Source organism: Parasteatoda tepidariorum, chromosome 6, assembly GCF_982258835.1.
Source record: "Parasteatoda tepidariorum strain Cologne lab strain chromosome 6, Ptep-v5.0, whole genome shotgun sequence".
Taxonomy (NCBI): Eukaryota; Metazoa; Arthropoda; class Arachnida; order Araneae; family Theridiidae; genus Parasteatoda; species Parasteatoda tepidariorum.
In genome coordinates, this window is record NC_141760.1 from 22,032,842 (window position 1) to 22,060,611 (window position 27,770).

The window sequence follows — 27,770 nt, forward strand, 5'->3', positions numbered from 1 at the left end:
GCTAAGTTTTTATTTCTATAAAAATGCAAAATTATTCCAAATAAATGCTCAATGTTTAACTAATTATGTAACATGACTTAAATTATTACTTAAGATAACCTAACAATATGATTCTAATCAAATGCTTATTGTAAGACTAATTATTCAACAGTATTTAAATTATTACTTAAGATAACCTAACAATGTGATTCTAATCAAATGCTTATTGTAAGACTAATTATTAAACAGTACTTAAATTATTACTTAAGACAACCTAATAAAATGAATCTATTTCTGCAAAAATACAAAATTATTCTAAATAAATATTTAATGCTTAGCTAACTATTTAACACTACTCAAATTATCTCCTAATATATTATATAATAATAATTATATAATAATTATTATATTTATTAATAATAATTATATTATATAGTAATCATTATTATTAGGATGAAAGAGACAACCTAACCATAACAAAACCTGATCTAACAACCTAACAAAATGAATAATAATTAAAGTGCTGCTTTCCAATAGATAGAAAAATATCCGATATATATATGCCTGTACTTAATAAACTTTCAATAATCTCATACATTTCTGTATTATAGTTTATTGATGGCAATATGTAAAGAAATTTATTAAAGGATTTCCTAAAAAATGAGAAATCAGAAAATGATTCAAAAATATATTAAATAAATAACTTCTTTTAATGAAATCCATTTCAATTATTTTGAAACCATGCATTAGGAAATATTACGATCATAATCGATATATCAAAACGATCACGCATTTCGATAAAGTAAACTCACAAATAAATCCAAAACATTTATTATTTTTACTTAAAGTATAAATGAAATATTATTTAATCAGCCCAATTCGTAATTTATTTGGTTAAAAGAAGAACCAAAGCTTATCAAATTAGTTTTTCAAAAAAAAAAAAAAAAAAAAAAAAAAAAAAAAAAATCTTAATTAATTTCGGAAGCGGAATGTATGTAGAACATTTATTATCTCAGCAAAGAGCTCAGTTAATTTATGTTGAAAATGAGCTATTATTAAAACTAACGATTCTAGAAATTCTAATAAGAATCTTAGGATTAGGATGAAAGAAATAGGATAGCCAGCACATCTTCATTAGAGCATAACAGTGTGACCACTTAAGTTTTGCTGTCTTCTCCCTTCCGTTATTCTTTCTTTCTTTATTTTTTTTAACTGTATCGAGAGAACTGTAATTAGCTGGTTGAATGCATCGATTGAAAAGAACAATTCCTTGCTGGTGGTTCGGAATGGACTTTGAAAAACTTCTTCGCTTGGGCATATCTGTTTCTGAGATTTTTTTCTTTCCTTTTTCTTAGTTTTTAATCGATAATTTATTTTTGCAATCAATGGCGGAAAAAAAATCTAGCTTGATTATTTAACACTTTAAGGGTCATTTATTTAGTGATGTTATGCAAAAATATGTTTGCGATTGAGATTGATATCTAAAAAGAAATTAAATAACCTTATTAATTCATACATATTTGATTTGAGTCGTGGTGGTTCAGGGAATAGAGCGCTCGCCTCCCAATGAGTTGACCCAGGTTCGAATCCCAGCGGTGGCTGGTTGATATAAAATCTGCTCCTGGCTTGCACCTACCGCAAGTAAAATATCCTCAGTAGTAGCGGATCATGGGATAGAATCGCCTCGCTGTTGGGCTAACAGTGGAAGTTTCTCGTGGTTTCTTCTCCGTGTAACGCATATGCAGGTTAGTCTCATCAAAAAAGTCCTCCACGAAAGCTAATTTGTCTCCATGTTTGATATAATTATATATATTAATATATATAATTTCAACTTTAATTTAATTAAATGTAACTTTTTTTTATCAAAACTAAATAATAATTGATAAATCTAAACTAAGAAAATCGAACTTTTTCTCTTAAATAATCTTATCTTCCAAAGTTAGAAAAAGATATGCACTTCTTCTCTTATATTCTTTTTGACTGATTGTTTTATATGTTTTTATTAAGACTTTATTTAACTGATCTTGACTTGTTTCACTGATCATTTTGCACATTTTCTTTTTTGGCAATTTTCTTTTTCTTCCATTTTAATTTCAAATTAAGAGTTATTGAACGTTAATTTAATTAATCTTAACTTTTTTTAAAATCAAAACTAAATAAAAAATGATTGATAAATCCAAATTAAGAAATCGAACTTCTTTTCGTAAATAATCGATACTGCCAAAGTTAAAAAATAGAGATGCACTTCTTCTCTTATATTCTTTTTGAATGATTGTTCTGCATGTTTTTATTGAGACTTTCGTTTCTTAAACTTGGATTCCAAAAAGTTTAAATAAATAGAAATTAATCATTTACGACGATTTAAAATTACACCCAATAAAAGTTTTTTTTTATAAGTACTTTTATTACACTTGTCAAAAAGTCGTGTTCGCTACCGAGCGTGATAAATCACTTAATTCTTTCTATTTGAGTGAGAAAAATAGATTCAAAACACAGGTCTCATTACACGATAAGGATTTACAACTTATCTCTTAAAAATATCTATAACCTTCATAGATCCGAGCTAGAAAACTGGACAAGATGGAGTAGTCGTGATCACCGACTGCGAAGTGAAACAGTAGAGGGTTATTCCCCTTTCACACGGTTAGCAGTGAAGTTCTAAAAGAGAAATGGTCAGTTTAGCCATTTTGTTATTCCAGCATCGTCCTATTTCATCTTCGCATGTTGGCTGCATAATCGAAAGCCCCAAAGAACCAAACAAGTCTTATAAATTGAATCACCCACAAGTTTGAGACGAGACGTTCAGAGGGTAATTAACTTGGCGGCATAGTTCTATATTTTCAACTGGAGAGAAATGTTTATCGTGTGCTGTTTTGTCCTGATTAGAAGAATGGGCTCATTCAACGTTGTTGTGTACGTTTTTGTTTATTTTTTTTTGTTTCGATTTTTTTGAGGAAGAAAAAATAAAGTCAGTGTTGATAGTATTTTTTGCGGACGCGTCACCCTAATTTCTTTCAAGTTTACGCTGCTAATGGGACTATGAATAAATCGAAATAAAGGTATTTTGAGAATAATTCGAACTCTTTTTTTTTTCGTTTGTCCAAAGAGGAACTTATTCCTACAAGTTTATCGTTTAAAAAAATAGTAGATTTCTAGCCTAATTAATGTGCAGTTTTTTTAAATTTGCATTTATTTATTAAATTCTTGTAATTTTTAACCTAATTCAAATGAAAATGGAACGTTTACAACAATTATGAAACAAGTTTGATTTCTAAATTTTTTTTAAAATTTCCTTTTATAACCGGTGTAGCCTTATTATTTTGAACACAACCTAGAAGACAAGGGAACTTCTCGATCAAACATTTGGCCTTCGCGGAGAACTTTTTAAAGAATCTAACCCACATTTACGTTATATAGAGAGGAAAATTACGAAAACCTCCCTCGGTTAGCCTAACGGCTAGAAGATTCTAACTCATTATTCGTCTACTCCTGAGAATATTTTACGTCAGCACGATACGAGGCGGGAGCAGAATTCATATCAATCAGCCATCGCTGGGATTCGAACCTGGTCACTTCATTGGGGAGGCGAATGCCATATCCTTTCAGCCACGGAGGCTCGAAGAAAACTTTTGGAGATTTTCATTGGGTGAGGAGAAAAAATATTCATCTAATTTAGGAAAACGGAAATAGGACTTCTATTGCTTATCGTTGGAAATACGTGCATATTTTCAGATATAACTGAATAGTGAAATATCTAAAAAAAATTTGTGCTCGAAACTAGGAACAAAGTTTTGATTGTATTTCGTATTCTTATAGCATGTATTTGATTAATCGATAATTACCATTTTATTTAAAAGTTAATGAAAACATAAGAATATAAACAAGAAAAATGAGTTATGAACTTCAAACATTCTTTACTCGTAAACTTCAAAATATTATCTACCTCTATATTAAATTTTTTTAAAAAATGAATAAATAAACACAAAACGGAATGAAATATTGGATAAAAACCTAGATCATTAATATAATTTGAACCTTATACATAAATCCTAATACTTATACTTTAAATTATTATTATACCTTATACTTTAAACCATTATTTTGTATTTTATAGGCATACTTCAATGCGGATCAAAACAACGGAATAATTTGTTTTGATGATAAAAGAACACAAACAGAAAATAATTTGAAAACGTTGAATATTTTTGACATACTTTTTATAATGCTTTTGCGTTTTATTTAAAAAAATATTAACAATATTTGGTAATAAAATATCAAAAACATTCATGGGTTTCATTATTATTCTTTTGCTTTTCATTATAGGTGTAGTTTCTAAACGATGCATGAATAGCATATTATAACGAATTTTTTAATTGCGAATTACTCATTGAAAGGTTACGCGAATTAGTCATTGAACCTTTTGATTGTAAATCATAATTAATATTTTATATTGGAATTTTTTAGCACGCTTTTGATTTGTATTACTATAAAAGTTGTTCAAACATACAATAATTACTCATATATAGCGTTATAAACTGTTATAAATTTAATTTAAATAATGTGTTAACTGATTTAACAGTAAACTGTTAGAAATTTTTTTTAAAATAAGTGTTTGGAAATAATTTTATAATAAAAACTAATTTTAAAATAGAGTTTTTGTAATTAAAATTATTTGAAGTGTTATAATGAAAATGCAAATACATTTAATTTAGAATCATTAAAAATTAATAACATGAAATGCATGCTTTTATGGACAGTTATTAAGTTTGAAACTATTATCACCGTTTTTAAGTTATAAAAGTTTCCTATTATCAGAACCCAGTACACTAAATATGCATATTAATAATATTGTTCTAGAATTAGAAATTAATTAAAAAAATTTAGCTTATTTTAGTAATCTTTATAACCTGGATTATAGCAATAATAACAAACTAATATTATTGCTAAGTTGCCGAATCTATTTTGCGAAAATTATGAATCACGCTTAAAGACTTAATAATTTTTCAATAAATTGGCCGTAATAGTAATATCGTTACAGCAATAAGGTAGAAATGTATATTATTATTTTCTCATGGTTACTGTGAGGTATCACAATAAAACTTTTCTGAAAGTTTGAAGAATAAAACACAAGACAATGAAAAACACAGACAAAATTTGATAAATTATTTTTATAAGTTTAATTTTTAATATTAATAAGTCATAAAGGAGTTGTGTACTTACCTTGTTTACTGTTAGAAATCTTTATCAATTATAAATTGCAAATTGGCAGTAAATTTAATGTAGGGCTAAATTGCACCATATTAACTTTGCTATAAAATTGTGTGAAGTTGCACCATATTAAGTTTACAATAATATAGTGCTAAGTTGCACCACATTACGTTTACGATAATATGGTGCTAAGTTCACTTTATTAAGTTTGCAATAATATGAGGCAAAATTGTACAATTTCAAGTTTACGATAATATAGCGCTAAGTCGCCCCATATTAAGTTTATAATAATATGGTGCTAAGTTGTACATATTTATGGTAATATGGTGCTAAATTGCTCCATATTGTTGTAAAAACAGAACTGACGCTAGGTTTTTTTCCTATTGCATGGGATTTTTCTTACCTTATCTTAAATACTTTTGTATCGCTGATTTCAAATCTGCCATTGTATTGTCTCTCCTATCTCCATCCGAATTAGATAAGATCAAGTATTTGCGTAAATGTAACAAAAAAATGTGTTCCTCTGTGTAAATAATGGGATAAACGGAAATTGGGTAAAGGGAAGGGGGATGATGAGGAATAATACTAGGGAAGTTCCCCTTGCGGCGTACGACGACATTTACAGGCATGGATTCTTATGCCCTTTTAATCCTGAGGATGTGCCCTAACTCCTCTAGAAGTTTGTCTCAACATTTGCGAGATCCCCTGTTATATAAACTTGTACATTTCGACAAAAAATTTTAAAAAAATGTCAGTTATAAAAAAAGTCTGTGGCTTTAGGAACAAAACTAATTTTAGATTTGAAATCTCCACACGTGAATTAGGCAATATATAAAGTAATGGCGTAGGTAAAACAAAAATTTTTTCACTCAGTGTAATTAATGGGCTAAACGGAAACTGGGTTCAAAAAAGTTGCCCGAAATTATGGTTCAACACCAACCCTATTTTTGAGAGTGTGCAGCATTATAATTAAAGACTCTGAATCAAAGAAATGTTGTACCTTTTGAAAGATGTGTGTTCATGCTTAGATACCTAGCCGAATTCAAAATTTATTTATAACGAAGGTAAAGATTTCTTTCAAATTTCCGTTTCTCACTTTAATTTTAAATTTGGTTCTTCAATCATCATGATTAAAACTGCAATAATTTAAACTCTCAATTATTTCTGATCAATCTACAAATCTCAGGAAATTAGTTTATAATTCACGAGGGGAAAAAAATTCAGAAATTTGGACTCTTTTAAAGTAGACGAATTCAAAAAATTCTTTTTCTTAAGTAAAGCAATTCCTTAAAAGTATTACATTGTTTTAATACAGTGTGATAACGTATAAACTATTTTTTAGAGACTGACGTTTAAGAAACGTTATCTTCTCAAAAGTGCAATACTTTTTAAGATATCAATTGGAGCTGATAATTTTACAAAAATCATGAACTAAAAAAAAAATCAACAAAAGAATTGAAACTCCTAAGACACAAACAACTGTCAAAAACAGCACATCGAAGACTTTATTATTGGAACATACGTGTACAAAATCTGGAAAGAGTTAAAATATAAATTAAAACAGACGATAATTTCTAACAATCGATATATTTCGAACAGTTCTCGTCATCTTTCAGGAAACTTTTCAAATCGTTTGCACTGTTGGCTAGATCTTGTCGAACAGTTTCCTTGCGGAAGCCTTTTTTATCTCCTTCCCCTTTTAACGGCAGATTTTTCAGAACGTATAGCCTGCAAGGAAAATGAGATAAAATGTTGAGACAATTGTTTTAGAACAATATTTTATCATCTCGCGGACATCGTTTTTACAGCTTGGGATATATGGCTTAAGAATCGGTTTTAAAACCAATTGGCTATTCTAAGAAAACAATGCCCAACGGTGATATTCAAGCTCTGATTGCTTCGTTTTTTTTATATCTTGGGAGCCGATATGAGTGCTTCGGACGGGTCATAAAGTCAAAATATTTTGATTATTGAACTTGCATGTTATGTCTTGGTCATTGTTGTAGAAAAACAAACAGCTCGTCTCCAGTCATTACAATAGATAATAAAGGAAGGTTAATTGCCTATTAGTTTTGGTTTCTAATAGATTATTATAGGTCTCAGATAGTTCACAGTAAAAAGAAATCATCATATGAATGAAAAGACAGATAAAAAGCATAACATTTTTCTTTTTCTTTCTTTCTTTCTTTTATTTTTAAGATTATCTTAGTTTAACATAGTGTGAAGTATATAACTTTAAACACTATTATTGCCGAACTGAATGCGTTGCATCATATATGTTATTAATTTATCAATTTAAGACTATCATTTTGAATATTTTCTATACATTTATCTAATTCATTGGATAATTATAAGATTAACATCTTTCGAAAACAAAAATAAATATGTAAAAAACTGCAAAAAATTAAAAACTATGAAAATGTTTAGGGAATAAAATTTAATAAGTTTAAGCTTATAGGTTCATCTAACAGTACGTTTCAATTCTATAAGAAAGTACCTAAATTTTTTTTTATTAATCCGAAGCAAAAATGATTATTAACCGAAACCGTCAATTGCTTTATTATTTTTATATTCATTTACTTTTTGGGGATACATGAATTGCACAAATATTTTTTTTATTATTTATTTTAAGTTTTAATAAAGTTTAGAATCTTAAATTTGTCTTTTAATTTTGATTCACATTTTTCTACGTATTAAATTATTTAGAATTTGTTACAAAGATAAGACAGCAGATAAATAAAGATAAGTCAAAATATTAAAAATGCATGAATAAAATATTACAAATAACGCAATATTGATAAGTCACTCGAAGTTTCTTTCCATTTTTTCAAACTATTAAAAATGTTGAACTATGTTATTAGTATGTTCTATTGGATGCATAATTTTATATTTGAGGTTTTTCTGGGCTTTAGGCTAACAAGAACCTTCCTCAGAGTCTGAACACTAATCATTTGGTGTTTAGACACTGAGGGAGGTTCTTGCTTAATGAACCGAAACTATAATATATCCATTTTTGTACTTTCCTTTTTGCTTTTATATCGTTGCTTTTTCGCTTTAGTCTAAATAGCACAAAGCATACTCTATACTTTTTGTAACTTTACCAACATTTTAAATACCAAACTAAGGAATAACATGCTAATTATTTCCAAGTCAGGGATGGAAAAATTAGATAGTTTTTAAAAGCCTCTTCTGCTGTTCGCTTTTTTATTACTAGTTTATTGTTAAATTTCTAACTTAGATTAATGTAAAATGATACTAGGAGATTTTTAATTCATTTTTTTCTTTTGCTTTATTTTTAAAGCTCTTAATAAAATAATTAAATGTTATTTTAATATTTAAGCGCATTTTATACCGATAATTTTCATCTTTATAATTTATTTAGGAATGTTTTAACTCTTGTGAATCTTGAATGCTTCTCTTTCTCTCTACAACTTGTGAATTTATTTATGAATGCTTTAACTTGTGAATCTTGAATGCCTTTCTCTCTCTACAACTTCTTGAAAATTTCATTTATGAATGCTTCAACTCTTATGAATCTTGAATACCCCTCTCTCTGTCCCTCTCTCTTGCTAATTTAATTTCTAAATGCTTTAACTCTTGTGAATCTTGAATGCCCCCCTCTCCCTCTACAACTTCTTGAAAGTTTTTCTATGAATGTTTCAAATCATGTGAATCTTGAATTCTCCCCCCCCTCTCTCTCTCTCACAACAAATTCTCATGAATTTCATATTATGAAAAAAAAATTACTAATTTAGGGATTAGTTTAATTATTTAAAAGAAACAATGTTCTTAGTTCTAAATATATTTATATTTGAAATAAAAATATACTATTAAAACTATCAAGCTATCATATCTGAATGATAACGTGAAATATAACCAGTTTCATTTATTATCTGTTAAACCTCAAAAGATGTTGAAATTTTGAATGCTCTTTTATCAAAGATCAATTATTTCATATTTTATTCCACTTAAAAGGAATGTATCCCACAGCTTATTCAAGAAAACTATGTAAAAAATCATAAAATATATTATTTTACTTTAATTTGTCTTAATAAAATCTAAATTTTTGTTTTCAACATTGAAATACAATATTGAAAGTAAATTGCACTTGTAACACACACTGTAAAAAATTCCGGGTCAAGTTGCGGTAAAAAGTACCGGTACTCAGGGTGCCGGTATACTTTTAACCGTAGAATCCATTTTTTCCTGAACGTATCACGGAAAAAAATCAAATGAAGCGTAATTTTTACAGTAATATTTATTTAATTGGAGTGATTCAGTGATTTTACGGTAATTATTACTGTGAAAATTGCGGTATAATATTTTACAATAAAACTGAATTTAACGGATGATGCACCCTAAGTACCGGTACTTTGATCCGGTATTTTTTACAGTGCACAAGAAAAATGTAGGAAAATAAGCAACTTTAAAAAAAGATTTTAAATTTTTTAATGCTTTTAGGAAACAACACTGAAACAAATCAAAGTTTTGTTGATGTTATTAAAAATAAATAAAAAAATTGCTTAAAAATTAAAATAACTACATGAAAAATTAAAAGCATCACTTTTTAAAGTTTCTAAATATTTTAAGAATGGCTTTAAGTGTTTCTAAATAAATTTCGTTTTCATTTTAAAATAAAACAACACAAAATACGCGCAAAGAAAAATTAATAAAAGCAATTTTAAGCATTTTCAAAAATGTATGCCTCAAATTTGAATTATTAATAGAACATATAATTTTGAAACTAAGTAAATTTATGACTATCATGTATAACAAGAAATATTCATTAGTATAAGTCTTGTAATAGATAACAATATGATAATTAACTCTGATTATTTTTAGATGTTATTTGTATAATTAATTTGCAATTATTTGAAATATTTCAAATTAATTTGTTATATTTTAGGGTGAATGTCCAGTCTTTGCTTCCTAAACCTCTGCCTCGGAAATGCCATTTCCCTAATAACATGTTAAATTACACTTTCACTTATGATATGCAAATAAATGCTTCAAAATTATTAAGAATTATGCAATTTAAGTAGTTCCTCAGCCATTTTTAATAATGCGATATGTTTACAAGATTAGCAGGTTAATGCTACTAATTAAAATCTTACAATTAGGCTACATGCAGGAAAATTAATTAGAAAAATTTTAATTAAGATTTGTAACCTTATCATTATCACGATATTTATTTTAGTAAGAAAACACTTTACATTTTGTTAACATTATTACTAATTAAGAACAGATTAAAATTAATTTGTTAATTTATTTAAACTTTTTCACCAACTGCAGAATAATATTAACAATATCTTTACGATGATAACTTTATAATATTAATTTAATATAGGTTAATTCATAGTTTGGAAAAACTTGTCTCATATAATTAAATCATCGTGAGAAATATAGATTAGCATTTAATCTTGTTTTTCTAATATTTATTAATTGAACTAATGACTAAATTGTTTTTTATATTCTAGCGTTTTATAAGTAGTATAAAATAATAACTTATCCACAAAACTAAGAAAACAAAATAACTTACAGAAAGATCACTCCTTCGGTTTTCAAGACTGCGGCCGTACCTGTAATAAAAATATTTTTATTTCATTTTATACATTTTTGACGAAATACGACGAAATTAATAATTTTGACGAAATTAATAATTTTGACGAAATTAATAATTAATAATTTTGACGAAATTAATAATTAATAATTTTGACGAAATTAATAATTAATAATTTTGACGAAATTAATAATTAATAATTTCGAATTCGTAATTAATAATTTCGAAATGCATAAATTTCCTTCTTCTTATTTACTATATACATAGATCTCAATTGAAGAAACTGTTTGAGATTAGATATACAGAGGGCAAAAAAATAAGCGGACCACCCTGAATAACTTTTGATCTAACAATTGGATCTTTCAAGGGCTCAATCTTATTGGTTCGGAGGGGTGATTTCAAATATGCTAATTAATTAGTGCAGACGATATTTTAAGTTACGAAATCAGACACAAAAATTCTATGAATTAATATATCGTTTTTTCATTGGATTCAGAGTTTTGACTGTCGAAATATCAGATTGCGGCTACTCGGAAAATATGGTCCCCATTGTTAGGCTAGGCCAGCGATTCCCTTTAACCCCATTAATGCTAATTTTACTTTTTGCTTATTTTTCCACATATTGAAGACTTTTTAAATGAATTCTGCACTTAATTATTAAATTCGTTTATCCGAAATTGATTCCATGTAAAAAATAACTTTTAGTGAAAAATTATTATTTTTTATTATTGTATTTATTAGCAGTCTAGACAATTTTAAATTGTAAGTTATAAAATTTTTGCATCATTTTAAATAAAGTAATTTTACATGGCAAAATACAAAATTTGACCGAAATTGTCCGAATAAGTGCTGAGAAATCGAATTTTAAATATACGACTTTTTTAAAATTAGATATTTATCAGCATACTTGAGGTCACCCCCTAAAACCCCCTGAGATTGAGTCTTAGAATGTGAAGATCCGATCATATATAGTATAGCGAGTTTAGAGTTTAGCAAAATGTAAAATATGGTGAGTTTAGAGTTTAGCAAAAAGTTAAATTGATAATTTCCTTCTAACATTTTCATTCACATAGCTATAAATAGAAGAAAACTGTTTAAACTGAGCAGTACCTCTGATAAGAATATAGCGAGTTTATAATTTAGCAATAAGGGTCAAATTATTTACTAAAATAACACACACACTTCATGCAAGATGTAGTAAAATTCCATCATTACTGTTTAGATGACAGAATTCGCGAAATAATTATGAACTCGAGAAACATTTAACTAATTGATATACACGATTAAAATTGCGTTCTGCTTGCCGGAAATGGATAAGTGATGGACATATTGAATTCTGGATAAATAATGGAAATATTGAATTATATTGCGTTCAGAAAACTTTTCTCACTTTTAATTGATATTAGATAAGTATTACTCGTTTAAACAAAATTTAATTCATTATTATATTAAATAAATTAAATCAGTATTAAGATTAATATACTTAAATCAGTATTAAAAATTCAAATTCATCATATTTTTTTTATTATACTACAACTAATGCCACGAATGATAATATATCTTCAAGCTTATGCTACCTTCACACGTTCGCCCTATCAGAAATAGGATAAACGACGAAAATATGCAGCTTTCATGATTTTCGTTTATTTTAAATTTAAACTGTAACTGTTTACTTATTACTGTAATAAAAACAAAATTTTAAATGCGTTTATAATTTTAAATTTACTTTAATTAAATAGTTAGTATTACTTTAAATTTTATTTTATTTTATTACTGGAGTTGAACAGGCGACCCAATTCTGGGTTTACGACTATCAATGGTCAACTCCGTAGCCTTGTAACTTTGAACCCAATCCAGAAGACAAGGAAACTCCTGGAGCAAGTATTGGGGGGAATTTGCCTTCATGGAGATCTTTTTGATGGAACTAACCCGCATTTGCGTTATGTAAAGAAGAAAACCACGAAAATCTCCCTTGGTTGTCCCGACATTAAGGGAATTCCAACCAATGATGCGTCTATCACTGAGGATATTTTACGTCAACACTGTGGTCGGTGCGTGCTGGGTACAGAATTTGCATCGATCAGCTATCGCTGGATTCGAACCAGGTCACATCATTGGGAAGCAAGCACCCTATCCCCAGAGCCACCACGGCTCTAATACTTTAAATTGATTGTCAGTACTTTTGAGAATAAGATTTAGAGAGGCCATAAACTGAAAGTATTTATTATTAATAATAAAAAAATAATTTTAAAAAATTAGTTTTTATTTAATTGTTTTATTTATTGAGTATTACCTTAAACTGTAAGAATTTACTAATTATCATGATTTTAAGTTAAAATATGTATATTAGAAGTAAAGTCTACGAAACAAATTTCAAATTGATACGTGTTTTAAAAAGAAAACAATGCTAGGATTTTTTTGCAATTATTATTATTATTTTTTTGTTTTTTTGTATACATTTATATTTAGTTTTATACTAACAAACTACAGAGGAAATTGAAATGTCAGTAACACATTTTTGAACTGGGCACGAAAACAAATTGAATTATTTATTAGAGGCAAAACTTTTTTCATTAACTCGTTTAGAAAATAAAGTACCAACAGGTTAGACAACATCAGTAAACAATGAATAAAAGTTATGATTCTAGTTGTGTTAGTAAATTTCGTCTGGAAAATCTCAATCAGTTGTATCGCTTCTTTTGTTACAAATTATTACTAATTTTCCGAACTTCTGAAAATATAAACTGCGTAAACAAAGATAAATCATTTTATGCGATACCAATTTTTTTAAGAACTTGGATCATAAATTGGGAGTGAACAATTTACTTTATTTCTATAAATAGTTTACAACATAAGTTTATCTCTTCATATTTAGAAATAGTTAAAACTATTTTTGAAACAGTAATGCCTTTTACATTAATAAAAATTGTATTTATTAATAATTGAGTAGTAGGAAATTAAAATCGCTATAAACCTAGTTCAGAAGTTATAATTCTCTAAAATATTGTTATTTGTATCGTAAATAATGAAGATTCAATTGTTCAAGCACTTCCTAAAATAAAATGAAATAATATTGTCAAAATAAGGAAAACATAAATATCCCTATTGTAGTTATTCTTATGGCTTTATAATCGTGTCATCATGCGTTTACTTTATTTCCCTTCATATGTTCCAAAATTATTGAAAATCGAGTTTTATATTTATCTTTTGGACGCATTTTTCTATTTTAATAAAGTATAAAGTGATTCTTTGATCATATATATATATATATATATATATATATATATATATATATATATATATATATATATATATATATATATATATATATATATATATATATATATATATATATATATATATATATATATATATATATATATATATATATATATATATATATATATATATATATATATATATATATATATATATATATATATATATATATATATATATATATATATATATATATATATATATATATATATATATATATATATATATATATATATATATATATATATATATATATATATCGAACAAAATTGCACAATTTTTTGCGAAATTGTGCGGATTGTTGGACAATTTCGCGCAATTTTTAAGGGTTATACAATATATACCAAATATACTAATGTAGATATAAAGTATTATAATGACATATTTGGTAATTATTAAAACTGCACCATTACTAAGCAATTTTAGTACCCATACAGTGGAAGTAAGTGTATTACGTCCCCTTGAAAGGGATGTGTACCAAAGAAAATTATTCGATAATTGTAAATTTTGACTATCATGAGTTGGCCGCGAGCAATATTATCACATTAAATGATGTTAAATACAGCTCAGTTCATCTCTATTCTAAAGTAATAGACGACGAAAAACGTGTTTTTCTTAATATAATAACAAAAAGTCACCGGGAAGGGTAACAAATAATAATAAATAAATAGATAAAATTATTTTGGCTTTGTTAATTGAAAAGCTTAGTGGAAAAACCAGGTAAGTGACATTTTCAGGAAGGCTATAATAAGGGTATGGAAAAAAGTAGTTTCCGAACTATTTTATTAACTATTTATCAAAGGTGGCCTTTTTTTCTTTGCCTTATTCTATATACCACTGCCTAATTGAAAAAAAAGTATGGAAACATACTAAAAATTAATGTAAATAAATTATGTTCAGATTAAAGTGAAAGTAAAAACATTAAAAATATCAATATTGATGTAACAACTTTGTTATTTTCATTGATCATCCCTAAAAATGTCACTTTCCTGGTTCTTCCACTTTGCACTTCAATTATGGCGGAACTTCCTCTTAATTTTGTGCAAGATTTCGTTATGTTGATCAATATTGATTAATGCATATTTTTTATTCCCCCCGTACTGAGAACGGATATTCAGCTAATAATAAATAAATACTTAATGTATAACTAACTATTCAATGCTACTTAAATTACTATTTAAGTCAACCTAACGAAATAAACCTGCATAAGTGCTTAACATTTAACTGATTTTTTAATGCTGCTTAAATCATTACTTAAGACAACATATTAAAATAAATAATAACTATAGTGTTGTCAATAGATAGAGAAATATCAGAGTTTATGGTGTCAGGGAAATATAAGTATAGATTATAGTTGACTGAGTTTTTCAATCAAATAATATCTTTTGAAATCATTGAAAAAATATATTTTGCTCTAAAACACTTCGAAAAATTAAAAAATAATATTTCTACAAAATCTGAACCAACCAATGTTTTTGCGAAATGTTTCACTATAATATACTTGATAGTCCTTTTGTAAAAATAAATATAAGAGTTTTTTTTCTCATTTATATACATGGAAGATGCTCATAATAATTTCGAAAATATAATGCGAATATCAAATATTCATTTAAAATACAAATATCAGATAATATCGTAGATAACAATATTATTATTATAAAATTGTATAAAAATTATAATGACAAATACTATAAAAAGAAATATAAAATTACTTTCCTTGTAACAATATATAATCTAATATATATAATTCTCTTACATGGCTCCCAAATTTTGGCTGTATTTCTTTTCCGCTGGTAGCAACAGTTTTCAATTTTAAAGAAGTACTTTGTACAACTAAATAAGATTCTTTTCACAACACTTAAATATTTACTTTATTTTCTTCATATATACAGAGAACAGTCGGCAAAGAATTCTGTTAGGTTAAAAAACATTTCGCTAAAAAAAGAACGAATTCTAAAATAAATAAAAACAAACATCTTAAAAAATATAAATGCTGTTGCCAGTCATAGAATTTTTTGAAAGTTAACTTAGCAACATAAATCAAAATGACATAGAAGCGCAACTAGATCAAAATTATGATACCTGAGCGCTTAACGTAACAAATCCTTCAATTCTATAAGTGTTGTATCGCCAAATGCCCAGATTAACAATTGTGTTTTTAAGGAAATTCTATAAAAAGTTTTAAATAAAAAAAAACTTCTATCCAGCTACTTCTACAACTGCTTCTTGAAGAACTTGGCTCATTGATTAAAAATATTGTTTTAATTTTACAGTACTAACTTTACTTCTACTAACATTATTGCTATGACTCTCTTTCATTACATTTTACAACTTCATGCTAAATTTGAGGACTTTAAGTTGTTTTGTGGTTGAATACTGACATTTAGAAATGTGTACATGAAAAAAATAATATTTAGAGGTTAAGAGTTGCTTCAGAAGAATTTGAATTGTTGACACTGAATTTAATAATGGAAACAATCGTTTTTGTGAAAAATTGTTGCTGACATCAAAACTAAAAATATTGTGTTTCAACTTAACAATACTACCTTAATTTTACTGACATTTTGAACAAAATTAAGGTTTAGAATTGCCTCGGAGAAATTTGAATTGTTAACAATGACTTAAACAAAAAGTTTTATTTTAACTGACAAATATTATATTATAATTTTAACTTTTTCTATGACTATACTCATTTTCTTTGTTTCTTATACATTTTATATTTTTGTGATAAAATAAAAAATTTATAATTGTTCTGCTTCTGAACACTGATGAAAACACAAAATGATGGGCTTCATCAACAATCAAAAATATATACATTTATTTTGCAAATTCCATATTATTAGGGTAGCACCCTTCAGAGAATTAAAAATACAAAATTATCTTCATCGAAGCAGATGCTTTACATCCGGCGTTCAGTGGCAGACTACTATTTCATATTGTTTTACAACACATGGCTTTAGCCCTCTGGTGGGAAAGACTTTAAAACAAAACTTACAACAGTTACTTTTCTCAACAACTGAAATTTAGAATAGTGTGATTAAGAAAAATATGTGAACTGTTTGCAATTTCAAATTAATATTGAAATGTACAGGTTTAAAATTTTCTACAGTGAAAAGTTTTCGGAACTTCAGTATTCAAAAAAGTATACAAAAGCTAGACGTTAAGAACGTATCCAATGAGCGAGCAAAGCGAGCATTGGTTTGCGAAGCAATCCGAAATGAACTGCGAAAGCACTTCCGGGGGTTGTCGAGCGCCAGCGAGCAGGGGGCGAAGCCTCCTAGTTAATAATAATGTTAAATAAATTTAAAATTTTTATTACTAGGTAACAAAAAGCGTGATTATTAGATGAATGGCTTCAGCTATAAAATTTTTTCATAATGTTATTTCAACAGATGTATTAGCTATTATTAAGGCCATTTATGAAATAGTGAATAAGATGTAATTAATGTAAAAACTTGCTATTTTTGGGAAAATATAAGTTTTACCAGAAGCTTAGGTAATGATATAGAACCATTTTTCGGAAGAAATGGAACGAACGGGTCACTCAAGCTTAAAGTAATATGTGAAAGATACATGTTAAATCCCAGGCTTACTCGGTGTTGATTTTTATGAATATTGCTTTTTAATGATCTTTACGGGCACGTTTCATTTCACATCTTTTTTTTTTAACGTCCCCGGAAATCTCTTATGAATGACATATGTAATAATACCTTTGAAATTCATTTTTATTTATAAATTTATTTTCTTTATTTGCCAATTTATTTATTTTATTTTATTATTTTTATTTATTTATGATATTATTATTTACTTATTTATTTTTCTAGTATTTATTTTATTTTTAATATCATAATTGTCGTTGAACAGCCGACCCAATTTTAAGTTTACGACTACCAATGCTCAACTCCGCAGTCTTGTAATTTTGAATCCAATCCGGAAGATAAGAAAACTCCTGGATCAAACTACCCTTCATGGAGGACTTTTTAATGGAATTAATCCGCATTTGAGTAACATGGAGAGGAAAACCACGAAAGCATTCCATAGCGCCAAGGGAACTCTAACCCATGATCCACTAAGGATATTTTATGCGAGCACTGTGGTCGATGCGAGCTGGGTGTGGAATACGTGTCGACCAGCCATCTCTGGAATTCAACCTCGTTTCACCTCATTGGGAAACAAGCGCTCTATCCCCTGAGCCATCATGGGTTTTTGTTCATTTATTGTTGCTGTTGTTGTTCTACGTTTTTCTTTGAAAAATTGGGATTGTACACGTTGAGTTACGAAATTTCACTGTGCAAAATACCCATACTCGCCGCAAACCTAAAAACTTTTAAGCATTGTATTATAATCGCATTATAATAACATCGTGTCGCATGATAATAATGCGACATGCGATTCACATGTTGCATTATTATAATGCGTCATGCACATGTGCGACTCCATTATAGAATGGTTCGCATTTACATTGTTTATAATCCTGGGAAAAAAAAGAAGGCAACAAACAGATACAGATTCCATTGATTAGAATACTAGGACTATATAAAGAAGAAAGAACATAAAAAAAAACTTTCAAATTAGCGTCATGAAAAAACTTTAAAAAAAACGTGCTCTTGAAAATAATAATAAAATTTACAGTAAAAATATTTAAATATTTGAAAAATAGGAAGAAAAAAAAAGATTTCGCAACATTTTGATACGTCACTTATAACTCTTGGAAAATTAACTTCACGAATTTAAGCACTTAAACTTTTTTTTCCTTCATCAATGTCTTGCAGCAGACGATAAATGAAAAATAATGATTTTAATTGTTATCTTTAATGTATTGAACTATCGATATGTTGGTGCAGTATTTGAGTGATTAGAGATTTTTATTCTTATAGTTTAAAACTTAATCATAGCTTTTTTTTAGTCCATTTCAGTTTCAGTAATTTCCACTAGCAAGAATTGTCAAACTATTTTTCTACCTACTTTACATGATTATCATATCGATAGTAATTGATATTAAGTTTACAGAAAACTTACAGAAAAGCTATAAGAAGTACAGCTTCCAAAAGAAACTGAACAAATTTAAGTAGTTAATTTTCATTTATATTATTCGGTATTAGTATTATTTACAAAAAAATGTAGTTATTTAACAAAAGTAAAACATTCTAGTTAAGTCAACTCGGCATTTCGCCAGTGAGCTATTTATGCTGAACAATGATGGAAATGCGTGTTTAAGAAACGCATCTCGAAATGCAAAGTACAAAAATTCCGGATAAAGTTACTTTAAAAAGTACTGGAACCCTGGATGAAATCCATTTACAGTAAGATTCATTTCCAGAGTGAAAATTTTATGTAATAATGTTTTGAATAATATTTATTTAGTTTCAGTGATTCAGTGTTTTTATAATAAATAATACCGTGAAAATAACGATACATCAGATTTTTTGTTCCATGAAATTTTATGTAAAGATGGATTTTATATTAAAAAGTACCGGCACTTTTTACCACAATTTGATCCCGAATTTTTTACAGTGTACGTGTTTAAGAAAATGGACATGCCTCGAAATACGACTTTGAGAAAATGAACACAGGTCGAAATACGACTTTGAGAAAATGGACATAGCTCGAAATGCGACTTTGCGAAAATGGACACAGCTCAAAATGCAGCGTTTGGAAAATGGACACAGCTCGAAATGCACATTTGTAATGATCAACTCAAATTTAACAACGAACGGAGGAATTCAGTACTGCCTTTCTAACTTAAACATTGAGTATAATTACGGGGTGAGAGCATTACGGGGGGCAGGGTAATTTTTCAGAAAATTTAATGATCATGTGGTTTTAAGTAATCTAAATCTAAACCTTAATAATATCACTATTGTGCATTTATAGGACCCGTGGCAACCTTATAAAAAACACCGTTGACTTACTTTAAATATTTTTTCTGAAAAAGACTAACAAAAAAATTACTAAGTGAGTGAGTCAAATGGGTGACATCATAAAACGAATTTATTCATATTAAATAGTATATTCTTTAAAAAAAGAGCAATTTTCATAAGAAAAGTTTGAAAAATGGAATCAAATGCTGTGTCCATTTCTTTAAATGTACATTTCGAGCTGTGTCCTTTTTCTTAAATACGCATTTCCAGCTGTTTCTATTTGCGTAAGTACGCATTTTTAGCTATGTCCAGTTTCTTGAACACGCATTTTAAGCTGTTGTCCATTTTCCCAAACACGCATTTCCAGTTGTGTCCAGAATAAGAATGCTCATCCACAATACACTATTTTCAATTTCAAAGTAGTTGAATTTAACGATTAAAAACGTTATTTACAAAACCTTGAAAAAATCATGTAAACCAGTTTGTTGTGGCCTTGGTTATGCTATAAGGTTAGCTTTGACGGGAACATATACATATATACGTATGTGTAGCAGGTTATATGTGTAAACCAGAATCTGACTTTGTTTCTTCGTGTTGGCGAACTTGGCTTCATGGTAATTAGGGAAACCTATAAAATTGTATTCAATATTAATTGTTATTGTTAATGATCAACCTATTATTGTATTTGATGCACTTTTGTATCTTGTGGGTAATCTGTGTAAGCTAGAATCTGGCGTTGTTTCTTCGTGTTGGCGAACTTGGCTTCATGGTAATTAGAGCCACCAATAAAATTGTATTCAATATTAATTGTTATTGTTAATGATCAACCAATTGTCGTATTTGATACACTTTTGTATATTGTGGGTAATCTGTGTAAACTAGAATCTGACGTTGTTTCTTCGTGTTGGCGAACTTGGCTTCATGGTAATTAGGGAAACCTATAAAATTGTATTCAATATTAATTGTTATTGTTAATGATCAACCTATTATTGTATTTGATGCACTTTTGTATCTTGTGGGTAATCTGTGTAAGCTAGAATCTGGCGTTGTTTCTTCGTGTTGGCGAACTTGGCTTCATGGTAATTAGAGCCACCAATAAAATTGTATTCAATATTAATTGTTATTGTTAATGATCAACCAATTGTCGTATTTGATACACTTTTGTATATTGTGGGTAATCTGTGTAAACTAGAATCTGACGTTGTTTCTTCGTGTTGGCGAACTTGGCTTCATGGTAATTAGGGAAACCTATAAAATTGTATTCAATATTAATTGTTATTGTTAATGATCAACCTATTATTGTATTTGATGCACTTTTGTATCTTGTGGGTAATCTGTGTAAGCTAGAATCTGGCGTTGTTTCTTCGTGTTGGCGAACTTGGCTTCATGGTAATTAGAGCCACCAATAAAATTGTATTCAATATTAATTGTTATTGTTAATGATCAACCAATTGTCGTATTTGATACACTTTTGTATATTGTGGGTAATCTGTGTAAACTAGAATCTGACGTTGTTTCTTCGTGTTGGCGAACTTGGCTTCATGGTAATTAGAGCCACCAATAAAATTGTATTCAATATTGATTGTTATTGTTAATGATCAACCAATTGTCGTATTTGATACACTTTTGTATATTGTGGGTAATCTGTGTAAGCTAGAATCTGGCGTTGTTTCTTCGTGTTGGCGAACTTGGCTTCATGGTAATTAGAGCCACCAATAAAATTGTATTCAATATTGATTGTTATTGTTAATGATCAAACAATTGTCGTATTTGATACACTTTTGTATATTGTGGGTAATCTGTGTAAACTAGAATCTGACGTTGTTTCTTCGTGTTGGCGAACTTGGCTTCATGGTAATTAGAGCCACCAATAAAATTGTATTCAATATTGATTGTTATTGTTAATGATCAACCAATTGTCGTATTTGATACACTTTTGTATATTGTGGGTAATCTGTGTAAACTAGAATCTGGCGTTGTTTCTTCGTGTTGGCGAATTTGGCTTCATGGTAATTAGAGCCACCAATAAAATTGTATTCAATATTGATTGTTATTGTTAATGATCAACCAATTGTCGTATTTGATACACTTTTGTATATTGTGGGTAATCTGTGTAAACTAGAATCTGGCGTTGTTTCTTCGTGTTGGCGAACTTGGCTTCATGGTAATTAGAGCCACCAATAAAATTGTATTCAATATTAATTGTTATTGTTAATGATCAACCAATTGTCGTATTTGATACACTTTTGTATATTGTGGGTAATCTGTGTAAACTAGAATCTGGCGTTGTTTCTTCGTGTTGGCGAATTTGGCTTCATGGTAATTAGAGCCACCAATAAAATTGTATTCAATATTGATTGTTATTGTTAATGATCAACCAATTGTCGTATTTGATACACTTTTGTATATTGTGGATAATCTGTGTAAACTAGAATCTGGCGTTGTTTCTTCGTGTTGGCGAACTTGGCTTCATGGTAATTAGAACCACCAATAAAATTGCGTTCAATATTAATTGTTATTGTTTATGATCAACCTATTGTCGTATTTGATACACTTATTCATATTGTGGGTAGCAGGTAATCTTTGTAAACTAGAATCAGGCGTTGTTTCTTCATGTTGGTGAACTTGGCTTCATGGTCCCATTAACAGATAAATACCTTTGTACCATTTAGAATTTCTTTTAAAAAAAAAATCTGAAATGAAATGAGATTTCCACATGTATTCCTTTAAGACGTCGAAAACAACGACAACATATTTACTGTTTTTCTGAAGATAGTAGAATCCAGGATTTAATAAGAGGAAAGGTAAATCTCATTTAGAAGTCGACGATTCAATTAGTGTTCATTTAGTTTTTCCCTTTACTCTGATATAATTTCTCTCTGTCAAATTGGATGGGAAATAACTTCCCAACCATAATGTCATTTATTTCGTAAAGCATTTAACATTTTTGCCATCATTGTTTAAATTCATTTATTTGACTATGTTCTTTCTTTATTACTTTTCACCGTGCACTATGTAGTTGGAGAGCGTTTAATTAGGTTGAGAAAATTAGTAATTAATTTTCGCAATTACTAAAGACTATGTTCGTTTCATTTTAAATTTATTTTTAAAAAAAGCATTCAATTTCGTTTAAAAATGCATGTATCTAGTATACATTTCTAAAATGTTATATATCACTTTTTATTTAAATACCACTTACGATATAATTTTTAAAAATAATTTTAAGCCGTTAATAACTTTAGGTTTAAATTATTTAAATTTTTTTGGTTCTAATGTTTAATGGAATGCTTTCAAAAATGCATACAAGTTCATAAATGAAATTAATTTCTGCCTAGCGCTGAATTTTTATTTCATACATTATTAAATATATTTACCTAATCAAGAATTTTAAGGAAATTAGAGATAATCACTATTGCAATCAATTGAATTGACACTATCTCTTTCTCTCTCTTTTTTTAAAAAAGAAAGAAGAACTTCATGAATTATTTTAAACTGTTTTCTAATCATTTTTAATTTTTTCCAGTTAGACATTTGACATATTTTAGACCAAACAGACAAATTTTATTAAGTATGGTATTATTTTCATTGAAATATGCTTAAATTACATTCATAAATACGCAAAAACATTATTATGCGTGAAAAGTAATAATTTATTTAAGAAATAAAATGGTGCGTCGATGAACCATTGGCCAAATCAATGAGACAAGTCATTTTGTTAAACACTAGTTTTTCATGACATTTGTTTTATTTTTATTTTATTTACAGCACTTGCAACTTTAATCCATCCTAGAAACATATGATAAATATCAAGAGAAATAATTATACATTTTCAAAAAATTTAATTTGTCAATAACCGTTTAAATTTTTTTTTAAATATCGTAGTTTGAAAATTTCTCAACAGAGAATGTTTACTTCAATTGAATTACTAATATTTAATAGACTTTTTCAGAATTCTTAAAAATAGCTGAAAAATATGAGTCAAAAGCATCATTAAAATGCTAATATTAATAATACAATAATTAGTCATAAAGACATAGGATTGATAGCAAGTGGAATAATTATTCATTTTAAAAAGTCGAATTTGTCAATAACCGTTTAAATTTTTTTTTAAATATCGTAGTTTGAAAATTTCTCAACAGAGAATGTTTACTTCAATTGAATTACTAATATTTAATAGACTTTTTCAGAATTCTTAAAAATAGCAGAAAAATATGAGTCTAAAAATAGCAGAAAAAAATGACATTATTAAAAATGTTAATATTAATAATATAATAATTAGTCATAAAGACATAGGATTAATAGGAAGTGGAATAATTATTCATTTTCAAAAAGTCGAATTTGTCAATAACCGTTTAAATTTTTTTTAAAAATAGCGTAGTTTGAAAATTTCTCAACAGACAGTGTTTACTTCAATTGAATTACTAATATTTAATAGATTTTTTTCAAAACGCTTAAAAATAGCAGAAAAATAAAATTTATGAAGAATATACGTCGCATTGTTAAAAAAAATAATCATTTAAATAATGCGTTTGCGCAATTTAGGCCGAAAATGGGTTTAACTAGTGCCCTAAGCGTATTCCATTCAAACGGAATTTTTTAAAGGGAATAATTGTTTATGAACATAAATCGCAATTTTCTATCAAAATATTGGGAATGATTTTTTTGGTGCATTGACCTAATCAATAAAAAGAGGAGGAAAAAGTCTAAAAAGGTGTGAGTAATTACAATGTTTTTAATACATCATTAATAATGCTAATTAGATAATCATTAAACATTTATTTAGTTGTCCTAAAAAAGTCAGATATTCATAATATTCCTAAAAAGAAAATTAGTCTAATGAGTTATTGATGCAAATGAGTTTTTCGATAAAAATCTTTTAACTTGAGTCATTATATCATACTACGAATGGTATAATGATATAATTGAAACTTCTTTGCTTTATTGTCGTTCAATATGTTGAATTGTAATTAATAAGTGAATTTATATTATTTTACTAAATTACGGTGGCTTTCATTTCAGTTAAATGTGATTGCATTGTAGAGTTAAATTAATTTAAAACTATGGAGCAGAGACTCTTCAGTAAGCTGTTGTTTCGTATATAGCACTAAGTATTTAGTTAGGTACTAAAGTACTTCATAGCTAATAGTAGCTCTTGCTGCCAACTGATTGCTTCGCAATAAATCGTGTTTCTTGACCCAAAATAGTTTTTTTTTCTTGAAAAGTCAAAACTATTCACTGAAAATGTACACACTAAAATGAATACTGCCTGCTTATGCTCATACTTTCCGATTCCTAAATAAAAGTATTTCTCTTATGATTTCTCTATTCCCCCGTTTGTGCGCATAAACATTTTTTATAGCTATTTCATTAAAATGTGAATTAAAATTAAAGAATTATCTTCTTCTTCTTGGGCAATACAGCCTATGACAGGCCAATGCCGCCCCAATAAGTTTTTGCCATCCTGATCTTTTCTGTGCCATGGCCTTCCTATTATCTTTAGGTCTCTCTCAACTGCGTTCAGTCACCTAGTCGGTTGACGACCCCTTCTTCTTGTACCTTCTAGTTTAAAAAAGTTACTTTTTTTGTGGGGTTTTGGCCTTCAGATCTATAAAGGTGTCCCAGCTATCGAATGCGATTGGCCTTAATAACATGAACTTTGTCTGATTGTTTATACCTTTGATATAACTCATGATTGTAAAGGGTGCGCCATTTGTTATTCTCATAGACTGCACCAAAAATTCTTCCAAGTATCCCTCTCTCAAAAATCAGCAATTTGTTCTCCTCTTTTTTATTAAGAGTCCAGCACTCACTACTATTTTTTATTGTTATCACAAATTGACTCGGTTACCATTGCAACTTCAGTTACAATTTTGCTTTTGAAATTTTCGTTTAATTTTTGGTTGGGATAAGAACTTGTGAAATATTTTAGTAATAAGCGCGAAAAGTTGTTAGCGTTTTACAATTTTGAATTTATTATTTTAAGTACATATGATGACTAGATACAGTTTTACACGTTTAAATAGAACTAATTAACTGCTTACTAATTGCAAAACGGTAAGTCAGGCTTAGATTTGAGACCTTAATTTTCGAATAAAAACGAAATCAAATGTAAATGATTTTCAACTACGGCAAGTTGACAGGTGGCGGGACAACTTAACGGAAGAGTTCACGTTGAGTAAAGTTAAGGTACCCGAAATATGAACTTATTTCTTTTGACGAGAATTCCAAGTTCACAGGTGGTAGGAAAACTTAACTGAAGAGTTCACTTCTTCACAGTTGAATAAAGTTAAGGTACCCGAAATATGAACTTATTTCTTTTGGCGAGAGTTCCAAGTTCACAGGTGGCGGAACAACTTAACGGAAGAGTTCACTTCTTCATAGTTGAGTAAAGTTAAGGTACCCGGAATATGAACTTATTTCTTTTGGCGAGAATTCCAAGTTGACAGGTGGCGGGACAACTTAACGGAAAAGTTCACTTCTTCATAGTTGAGTAAAGTTAAGGTACCCGGAATATGAACTTATTTCTTTTGGCGAGAGTTCCAAGTTGACAGGTGGTGGGAAAACTTAAAATCCAAAAAATCACCGGTGGCGGGACAACTTAACGGAAGAGTTCACTTCTTTATAGTTGAGTAAAGTTAAGGTACCCGGAATATGAACTTATTTCTTTTGGCGAGAATTCCAAGTTGACAGGTGGCGGGACAACTTAACGGAAGAGTTCACTTCTTCATAGTTGAGTAAAGTTAAGGTACCCGGGATGTTAACTTATTTCTTTTGGCGAGAGTTCCAAGTTGACAGGTGGCGGGACAACTTAACGGAAGAGTTCACTTCTTCATAGTTGAGTAAAGTTAAGGTACCCGGAATGTTAACTTATTTCTTTTGGCGAGTGTTCCAAGTTGACAGGTGGCGGGACAACTTAACGGAAAAGTTCACTTCTTCATAGTTGAGTAAAGTTAAGGTACCCGGAATATGAACTTATTTCTTTTGGCGAGAGTTCCAAGTTGACAGGTGGTGGGACAACTTAACGAAAAAGTTCACTTCTTCATAGTTGAGTAAAGTTAAGGTACCCGGAATATGAACTTATTTCTTTTGGCAAGAGTTCCAAGTTGACAGGTGGTGGGAAAACTTAGAATCAAAAAAATCAACGGTGGCGGGACAACTTAACGGATGAGTTCACTTCTTCATAGTTGAGTAAAGTTAAGGTACCCGGAATATGAACTTATTTCTTTTGGCGAGAGTTCCAAGTTGACAGGTGGTGGGAAAACTTAACGGAAGAGTTCACTTCTTCACAGTTGAGTAAAGTTTAGGTACCCGAAATATGAAATTATTTCTTTTGGGAAGAATTCCAAACTGGTCGACAATTCCAATTCTTTAGTTCACTACGATGGAAATTTCTTTAAACAAGTTAGATTTTTTCATTCATTTCTTTCCTATAATACGTGAAATAAAGTGTTTAGATTCACTTTCCCCCAATTCTCTGTTACTCTTTTGCTTCGACTTTTCTTGCCTTCTTTCCCTAAATCACTGGAATAAACCCTACCGGTTCGCTTAACTCTCACTCTGTACGCGCCAACTCATGAGGGGAAACCTATGTATTTAAATCAGATATGGGTCATTCTCACAAAAACAGTCATTTTCATGTCCCCAGTTTATTTTATGTTTGTTTTACAGCTTACGAAGAAAAAAATTCAGGGAAAGTGTCCTTCAGAATGCAAGCTAACAAAAGAATAAAAATAAAATCATCAATTTTTATTTTTTATTTATTTTAGGTAATTAAAATATACCAATATGTCATTCCCTCACTTGTCCCCACTGCTGATTTAAAAAAAGAAAAAAATTGTTTCTGAAATAAAAATTTTTTTTTTTAAATTCGTGTTTTTATTTCA

At 28.5% G+C, this 27,770-nt stretch overlaps 1 protein-coding gene across 1 annotated transcript in view; it reads right to left on the reverse strand.

The window, feature by feature from the left end:
- Window positions 1-6,663: 6,663 nt before the first annotated feature.
- The window catches only part of LOC107437149 (uncharacterized), a 45,706-nt gene continuing 24,599 nt past the window's right edge, over window positions 6,664-27,770 (reverse strand). Inside the window, exons 2-3 of the mRNA XM_016049061.4 lie at window positions 10,727-10,766; window positions 6,664-6,915 (exon numbers count right to left, since the gene is read on the reverse strand). Coding sequence (XP_015904547.1) covers window positions 6,871-6,915; window positions 10,727-10,766 — 85 coding nt within the window. The 3' untranslated portion in view covers window positions 6,664-6,870. The remainder of the gene's footprint in view (window positions 6,916-10,726; window positions 10,767-27,770) is intronic.